Genomic DNA, 9,538 nt, shown 5'->3' with positions numbered 1-9,538 from the left:
CTCAGCCTCCCCAAAGTGCTGGGATTACAGGCTGAGCCACCGAGCCCAGCTTAATTTTTTTATTTATGGTAGAGGCGAGGTCTTGCCAAGTTGCCCAGGCTGGTCTCAAACCCCTGGAATCAGGCAATCATCTCACCTTCGCTTCCCAAAGTGCTAGGATTACAAGCGAGAGCCACTGCACCCAGCTAGTTTATTTTTTTTTTAAGTTGAAAAAATCAACTGGGCATGGTGGCACATGTCTGTAGTCTCAGCTACTCAGGAGGCTGAGGCAGGAGATCATTTGAGTCTAGGAGTTGGAGACTGCAGTGAGCTATGATTGTGTCAGGCTTCGGGGGAGCTGCTTTTTTCACTCATTTCATCTTTCCAAGCATTGTCTGCAATGCTGCAGGACACCTGGTCCCTTCTCTCTGACTGGTGTGTGCCATCATCCCCTCCCACACTCCCGTTGGGCATTCAGGTGGCTTCCCGACTTTTGCTGTTACAAACAGCACTACTGCAAACATTCAAGTGCATGCGCCCCGAGGAGGTACTCTTTGGGGCACATCTCTGAAATCGGAACTGCTATGCCCCAGGAATGTGAATATTCCATCTCAGGAGATGATGTCCAACCATCTTCCAGCATGATGGCACCAGCGTCCACTCATTGGTGATAGATAGGAACTTCAGCTGCTCGTGGCCTCACTGACTCTTGGTAGGGTCACATTTGACATTCTTGATGGACAATTTGGCAGAAGGCCATACCTATCACACTAAAAGACATTGGTTGGTCCCTGTTTCTCACCATCCCGTCAAACTATGTGGGACTCTTGGTGGCAGGGTTCTACCCTCTTTGTCACTGCTTCCCCAGCACCTGGCACAAGGCCTAGCACATCGCAGGTACTCACGAGGGGACTTGGGAACCAGTCAAGAACTCTGCAAGGGCTTTAGCTAATCATGAAGTTCTCTAGCCTAACCATCCCCCTGGAGGTTGGCAGTTCATCGTCACCATTGTCACTTGCTTTAGGGAGGCAGGAAGATGGCAGGGATTGCCTTGAGGATTCACCTAAGGGGTCAAGCCGGGCCCCAGCCCTTCCCCGGCCCCCGCCCCTCCACAGTTCCCCAACCCCACCCCCCATCCCCAGGACTCACTTCAGCAAGACTCCTATGGGTCTCTGATAGTACTGGTGATAGGCGACCCAGGGGGGCACGAGGTATCGCTCCGGGTTGGGACCCTCGGAATTAAAGAGAATGGCCACGTCTTCGGGGTCTATGATGTAGACCGAATCCACGTTGCCCAGCTTCTCCCTGTAGGGGTGAGGGGGAGGGCTGACGGAAGGGTCCCAGGACAGCCGGAGACGCAGGCTCAGCATGGCCGCCTCTGGGGCCACAGTTCGCTGGCTGTGTGGCCTGAGGCCAGGCCCTCAACCTCTCTGAATCTGTTTCCTCTTCTGTAAAACGGAGACCTGTATAGCACCTGTGTCCCAGGATTGCCAAGGATCATGATGCTGCTGAGTATGCAGGTGCAACCTTTGTTAAGCATTCTATAACTGACCACACTGCCTGTGTCCATACCCACAGCAGCCCAACCTTCACCCACCTGCAGAGCTCAAGACCATGCCTCATATTTATGTTACCTCTGGAGTGACTCACTGTAGCTTTCCAGACAGGCCATATCCCAGGCCAAAGATTGAAATTCTGGGAGTAGCCACCCTGATGCCAAGAGTTAGACAACTGTCTCATGTGACCAGTGCCCTTATACCAAGAGATGAGAACAGAGATACACACAGAGAAGAGCCCATGGGAAGACATGGGAGAAGGTGGCATCTGCAAGCCAAGGAAGGAGGCCTCAGGAGGAGCCAACCCAGCCCACACTTTGATCTTGAACTTCTGGTTTCCAGAACTGTGTGAAAATACGTGTCTACCTGTAATCTCAGCACTTTGGGAGGCTGAGACTGGAGGATTCCTTGAGTCCAAGAGTTTGAGACCAGCCTGGACAACATAGCAAGACCCCATCTCTACAGAAATAAAAAAAATAAACCGGACGCAGTGGTGTGCTCTTGTACTCCCAGCTACCCAGGAAGCTGAGGTGGGAGGATCGTTTGAGCCCAGGAGGTCGAGGCTGAGATGAGTCATGATCATGCACTGAAGTCTGGGACACAGTGAGACCTTGACTCAATAAAAAAAAAAAAAAGAAGAAAAGAAATTTCTGTTAAGCAAAAAAAATTAAAAATACAAATAGCACAAAAAAAAGAAAATCTCAGTTTTCTTTTCCCCCATCTTTTGCCTAAAATAGTCCATTCAAGATATATTTTAAGGCAAAATATCATAAAAACATACAGATATAAACCAAGTGTGTTCTCTCTACCTCTCTCCTTCTATTTCTTTCTCCCGCCCTCTCCCTCCCTCTGTCTCTCCCTCTTTCTCTCTTCCCAAGTATGGACCTTCCCAATTCCAAGGCCTTCCAGAGTCCCGGAAATGTCTTTCTAGCTACCACGTGTCCTCACGCTTACCAGCCCCCTAACCCCACCCCAGCTCAGCCAAGTCCTTGAGCCACGGGTATTATTACCAATTCCACTTCTGGGACGCTAGCTCAAGGCAGTGATCTGACATCTCAATGCTGCACGATGGCTAGGCGCATACATGGTGGCACTACGTCTCACAGCAAAAGCCCAGGGTGGGTTGTGCGTTCACTTTAAATAACTGGCTAAAAAAAAATCCAGACTGTGGACTACTCTGCTGCCTTTTGAAATTATATTAGAGAGAGAAAGTAGAAAAGAAGCCCTCCAAGTCTTGGGACAAGACCAAGCAGCATCCATAATATATTCATTCACACTCCTCACAGACTTAAATATTATCCTAGTGGAGATTGTATCTGACTTCTGTTTTTCATTTGTGCGTCTTTGTATGTCCTAAGTTGCTCTATATATGAAACAGGAACAGCCTTTGTGTTAGGGGAAAAAATCCACAAAATTTGTGTTTTCAATTCCTCACATTTGACCAAGAACAGTGGCTCACACCTGTAATCCCAGCACTTTGGTAGGCTGGGGTAGGAGAATCACTAAAGCCCAGAAGTTCAAGACTAGCCTAGGCAACATGGAGAGGCCCCGTCTCTACAAAAAATATTAGCTGGATGTGGTGGCATGTGCCTGTAGTTCCAGCTACTCTGGAGGCTGAGCCATAAGGATCACCTGAGCCCAGGAGGTGGAGGCTGCGGTGAGACGTGTTTGTGCCACTGCACTCCAGCCAGGGTGAGACCTTAACACAAAAAAAAAAAAAAGAAGAAGAAAAGAAATTTTTGTTGTTTAAGCAAAAAAATTAAAAATACAAATACTACCAAAAAAAGAAAATCTCACTTTTCATTCTCATTTCATTCTCATTTCCAGGCTACAAAATATAGTATAATGGCACACAAAACCCACCAGCTCAGGCCCAGCCCTGACTTTGCCCTGATGAGCTGTGTGATGTTAGCAAGACCCTCTTCTCACTGAGCCTCGCTTTCTCCATGTGAAAAATGGGTATGATGACATTGACTTAAAGGACATGTTGTAAGACTGAGATAAAAGCGACTTGGAAAACAGGAAGGGGCTTAATATGATAAGAATGTTCCTACTGGTGGAGGGAGGAAGGATGGAGGAGATGGGGGGAAGGGAGAGAGGCAGGGGTAACCAGAGCACCAGCAGGCCTAGGAGAGAGGGGAGGAAGGGAGAGGGGATAGGGGGGCAACCTCCCAAGCCTAGCACTCGACCCGGGTGGGGCTGGAGGTGTAGCTTCTGGCCTTCAACCAACTGTAGGGGGAGAAAAAAGGCAGCTGGGACTTCAGAAGTGGGAGATGAAGAGGGGTAGGGAGCCGAGTGACCCCAACACAAACAAGCCTGCCTCCCCCTCCACCCCACACCTAGCCATCCAGCCAGCCAACATGTCACATCTGCACCCCTCCCCCTTCACGACCTGTTAGAATTCTTTGCGTGGGAAAGACCCTTTCACTGAATGTCAAATGTACGGTCCCTCTTGGTATCCCCTCCCAGCCCCCAACCACCGCCTACATGACCTCCTATCCCTCACTCAAAGAAAAGGACTTAGGTGTGGCTGACCAGCTGCCCACCTAGCCACAGCTGAGCCAGGGAGGAAGGTGCCTGGGGGCTCAGATGCCAAAGACCAAAGTCCCTTTCCGCCCAGCAGGGAAGCAAGGCTGATGTTTGGGAAAGGGAAGGCGCTAAATGAGCTGCTTCAGAAGTACAGGGCAGCCAGCTCAGCCTGTAATCCCGCGCCTTTGGGAGGCTGAGGTGAGTGGATTGCCTGAGCCCGCGGGTTCGAGACCCACCTGGGCAGTGAGACCTCATCTCTACAATAAATCAAAAAAAATCAGCCGGGCGTGGTAGCGCATGCTTGTAATTCCGGCTTCTCGGAAGGCTGAGGCGGAAGGATCGCTGGAGCCCAGCAGGTCGAGGCTGCAGTGGCTGGAAGCAGCCACTGCACTCCAGTCTGGGCGACCGAGTGAGACTCCAACTCAAAAAAAAAGTACAGGGCTGAGGCCAGCGCCCCAGCAGGACAGGAATCTAACTAGGCGACCACTCTGAGCCTCAGTCTCCTCCTTTCACCATGGGGATAAGAAATTTACCTTACAAAGTGACCTGAGGATAGTAGATACAGGGAAGGTGGTATTGAGTAGGGCTTCTTCTCCAAACCACCCCCCATGGCATAAAGTTTCAAAGCTGTGGGATGTGGGGAAGGTTAAGGGCTCAGGCCTGGGGCTGGGGAAGACTTTCCCTGCTCCCACCACCATCCCCAGGTCTGGAAGGAATAAGATCAGAGATGGGCAGGAGTCTGGGACTGGAGAACAGAACCCTGTGGAGAGGGGAGCACGGTGGGGCTGCCCGGGCCCCTCCGCTTCCCTGTCCTGCAGGTCCCCACCCTCCGCCAGGCTTACCTGTAAATGGGGCCATACTTCTGGAAGTTCTGGACGTGGCGATAGTGAATTCTGTGTGTGCCTTTCTCCCGCCAGAAGCGGTACAGGTTTACCCAGCCATTGTCACCAGGAGAGGGAATCTCGCTGAAGGGACGAGGACTGCGAGTGGAGACCCCGGCACTCTCCGTCGTGAGTGACCTGGGACGTTCCAGGCTCTCCCCAGAGATGCTCGGGAAGGGCTGGCTGCCTCTGACCAGGACTGAGCGCCAGAGAAGCCCCCTGGCCAGCATGCTGACCCCGTGACAGCCGAGGTACTTGCTCCACCTCAGCGGGACCTGCCGGGGTGACTGGCCTGGACCAGGCTTATAACCTCCAACTCAAGGCTAGGCAAGAGGCTGACGAAACAAGCAGCCTCCCTCCTCCACCTCCTCCTCCTGCAGGCTCCAGCCCATGCTGAGCCCCGCCCAGGCTCCGGGTATGAGGGCTCAGATTGGAATTCCTGCAGCCAGAGGGGCTGCCCCTGTCTCTGTCCTCAGCAGCAGCGCTCGAAGACCCCTGAGATACTCGGCTGTGCCTTTGCCTGAGCTGGGGTCTCTTGTCAGCCCCCACAACTGGGCCCAGGCGCTGGCAGACATCAGCCAAAATGGGCAGACAGACTGCACCTCATCTCTACTATAAATCAGCTCTTCCGTAAATCAAAAAGTCAGGTCGAGGCTGCAGTGGCTATGAGTGTGCCATTGCACTCCAGCCTGCGAGACAAAGTCAGACCTCAACTCATTGAGGAGCCCAAGAGGAGGCCAGCTTTGGGGCAGCAAACATCTTAGTCATGGCCCCACTAATAATATATAGTCATGCGTCAATGATCAACGGGGTTACATGCTGAGGAATGTGTCTTTAGGTGATTTTAGTGTTGCATGAACATCAGAGCGTCCTTACACCAACCAAAATGGTATAATCTACACACCTAGGCTGTACCATGTAACCTATTGCTCCTAGGCTACAAACCTGGGTAGCATGTTACTGTAGTAACTACTACAGGCAACAGTATTATCTCTAAACATATCTACACAGGCTGGATTGGTGACTCAGTACTTTGAGAGGTCGAGGCAGGAGGATTGCTTGAGGCCAGGATTTTGAGACAAGCCTGGGCAACACAGTGAGATCTTGTCTCTGTAGAAAATAAAAAAAGGAGCTGGGCATGTATGCTGGTGCTCACCAGTGGTCCCAGCTACTCAGGATCACCTGAGCCCAGGAGGTCGAGGCTGAGGTGAGCCACGATCATGTCACTGCACCCCAGCCTAGATGTCAGAATGAGACTCCCACTCAAAAATAAAAATAGACATATCTGGCTGAGTAAGGTGGCTCACGTTTGTAATCCCAGCAGTTTGGGAGGCTGAGGCAGAAGGATCTCCTGAGCCCAGGGGTTCAAGACCAGCCTGGGCAACATAGCAAGACCCCATTTCTATTTTTTTAAATGTGTTTTAATAAAAAATAAAAACAAATATATCTAAACATAGAAAAGGTACAGTAGAAATACAGTATCATAGTCTTATGGGACCACCGTTCATATGTGATCCATCATTGACTGAAACACCATTATACTGCTCATGGTTATGTGTATATGTGATTAAAAACTTTTTGGTGTAGTTCCCTGATTTTTAAAGTTCTACTTTTTTCTGCTTGAAAAAAATACCCTCTATTTTCTGAAAATGTTGTAAGTGGCAAGTATTGCTATAATTTTAAAAATTACAAACATGTGTTTATTGTAAAACATGAGGAAAAGGACAAACAAGAAAATTAAAGTCCTGTGAGTCGTTAACATTGAGTGAAGGAAGCCAGACCCAGAAGCATGCATACTGTTGGAGTCCATTTTGATAAAGTTCAAGAACTGGCAGAGTTCCTTTACAGCATCAGAAGTGGTTCTCTTGTGGGATAATGGCTGGGAGAGGGTACAACAGAACTTTCCGGGGTCCAGGAGATGTTCTCTTTCTTGAACTGAATGTTTATATATGTAAAAAATCACTGAGCTATACACTAGTGATTTTTTCATTTTATTGACTATAAGTTAAAATTAAACAATTAGCTGAACGTGGTAAACCCCCAGAGTCCCAGCTACTTAAGAGGCTGAGGCTGGAGGATCACCTGAGCTCAGAAGGTCAAGGCTGCAGTGGCCATGATCGTGCCATTGCACTCCAGCCTGGGTGACAGAATGAGACCCTGACTCAAAAAAAAAAAAAGGACCTTTACAAAGAGAACACTGACTCACTAAGTAGGAGAAAAACCCAAAATAATCTTTGGTGCCGGTTTTCCCCATTCCCAGCTCAGGGAAGAATAAGTTGTCACCACAGGCAAAGCACAGGCCACCCTGACACAATAAAGAGGACACTCTGGGGTCACTGCCATCTGGCAAGGAGGTGCAGCGGTTCATTCTGTGGATTCCAGCAAGGGTAGCAGCATCCCCACAGCTAAACAGCCATCCTGCTAACTCAGGTGATGGTCATCAGACTCTCTCTTTGCAGGGTGCCAATGGATGTGGTCCTTACATTTATTAAAGCAGATGGACATCCAGGGCCAGGCCATCCAGACACAAATTCCCACAGAATTTTTGGAGATACTTCAGCTAATGATTCCACACCTTGTCTCAAGGCAGAAGCCAGAAACTCTCTTTCCCAGTATCCCTTGCAGCGGGGATACAGGCAAATGACTCGGGCTCCACCAATCAGATGTCCCCTCCTGAAATTCTGGTTGAGAAAGTAGCAACATGATGGAGCAGGCACCACGTGGAACCCACCCGGTGGCAAAGACCTTCACCCTGGGCCAGCTGCAGCCCTGTGGAGGGTGAGTGGGTGGTCACCAAGGCAGTTCTAGGGAGTGATTTAAGTGATATTCCTAACACTTTGGCATCCAAGCCAGATCATCCATCCTCCTAGAGATGATGTGAACCACAGTCTCCTTTGATGGATCCTTCTCCTGTTACACGTTGGCTAGAGTGAGTTCTGTTGTTGATGACCAAGCACTGTGTATGACACAATGGTAAACAATCAACTGTATTACTAAGAGTTTATCACAGCTTACATTTCACAGTTATCTGAGCAGGATCATTTTGTACTATCTCACTTTTACTGCATGACCTGTAGGCTTTAACTCATTAAGGAGATATTATGAGAACCAAAGAGAGAGAATCTTATGACAGACTGTCACTTGATGGAAAGATAGGGCACAAAGGCTTGCTACGGGAACTGCTACTGTAATACCCATACTTCTGCCACCCTCAGATAACTGCTTGGCTTTTTGTTTTTTGTTTTTTGTTTTTTTGAGTTGGAGTCTCACTCCGTCGCCCAGACTGGAGTGCAGTGGCCGCTCCCGGCCACCGCAGCCTCGACCTGCTGGGCTCTGGCGATTCTTCCGCCTCAGCCTCCCAAGTGGCTGGAACTACAGGCGCACACTACCACACCTGGCTGATATTTTGATTTATTGTAGAGATGAGTTCTCACCAAGTTGCCCGGGCAGGTCTCGAACCCACGGGCTCAGGCAATCTACTCACCTCAGCCTCCCATCTTGTTTGTTTTTGTTTTGTTTTTTTATTTCAGAGGCAGGCTAGAGTGCAGTGGTACAATCACAGCTCACTGTAGCCTCAAACTCCTGGGCTCAAGTGATCCTCCTGCTTCAGCCTCCCTAACTAGCTGAGACTACAGGCACACACCACCATGCCCAACTGTTTTGTTATGTTATTATTATTTTTTTTTTTAGAGATGAGGTCTCACTATATTGCCCAGGCTTGTCTTGAAATCCTGGCTTCAAACGATTCCTCCCACCTCTACCTCCCAAAGCACTGGCATCACAGGCATGAGCCACCACACTCAGTCAGATGACTTAAAAACATTTTGATGCAGTTCCTCTGGTTCTTTTTCTAATTAATCTTCTTAATTTTTTCCTTCTCTTTCCAAGTGATTAAAACTGTATTCGTTTTTACGTCAACGTACAGTTTTATTGAAATAATCCATGTAGGTGGTTGAAAAATTCAAGTAGTTCTTGCATCAGTCCGGAGTCAACCAGAAGAGCAGACCCATATTAAGAAATGTATTGACTTGTGTAATCATGGGCTGGCTAGGCAAGCCCCAAATCTGTAGGGCAGTCCATCAGTAAGGACAGGCTGGGCCCTAGGTGTGGGCTGAAGCCCTATCCCCAGGCAGGATTTTTTTCCCAAAGAAGCCACAGCACTGTTCTGAAGGCCTTTCATCAGACTGAATCTGTCTACCCAGATTGTCAAGGATAATTTCCCCTACTTAGAGTCAACTGATTTTGGCTTTCAATCACATCTATAAGCCAGATGTGGTGGCTCATGCCTGTAATTCCAGCACTTTGGGAGGCTGAGGTGAGAGGATGGCTTGAGTCCAGGAGTTTGAGATCAGCCTGGGCAACACAGCAAGACCTCATCTCTACAAAAGATCAAAATAATAAACCAGATGTGGTTGCACATCTGTAGTCTTAGCTACTTGGGAGGCTGAGGTGGAAGGATCACCTGAGCCCAAGAGGTCAAGTCTGTGGTGAACTGGAATCACACCACTGCACTCCAGCCTAGGCAACAGAGCAAGACCCCAAGCAAAAATTTTGAAAATCCAACCGGGTTCAGTGGCTCAGCCTGTAATCCCA

The 9,538-nt window shown here is 49.2% G+C and overlaps 1 protein-coding gene across 1 annotated transcript in view; it reads right to left on the bottom strand.

The window, feature by feature from the left end:
• Positions 1 to 5,175, bottom strand: part of LOC103273593 (cholesterol side-chain cleavage enzyme, mitochondrial) — a 15,631-nt gene extending 10,456 nt beyond the window's left edge. The window contains exons 1-2 of the mRNA XM_008071028.1: positions 4,907 to 5,175; positions 1,129 to 1,284 (exon numbers count right to left, since the gene is read on the bottom strand). Coding sequence (XP_008069219.1) covers positions 1,129 to 1,284; positions 4,907 to 5,175 — 425 coding nt within the window. The remainder of the gene's footprint in view (positions 1 to 1,128; positions 1,285 to 4,906) is intronic.
• Positions 5,176 to 9,538: the final 4,363 nt, after the last annotated feature.

This window comes from Carlito syrichta, unplaced genomic scaffold, assembly GCF_000164805.1.
Source record: "Carlito syrichta isolate Samal-C Ts95f unplaced genomic scaffold, Tarsius_syrichta-2.0.1 Scaffold314096, whole genome shotgun sequence".
Classification (NCBI taxonomy): Eukaryota; Metazoa; Chordata; class Mammalia; order Primates; family Tarsiidae; genus Carlito; species Carlito syrichta.
Note: the sequence above shows the minus strand (reverse complement) of the source record. Positions and strands in the feature narration are given on the sequence as shown.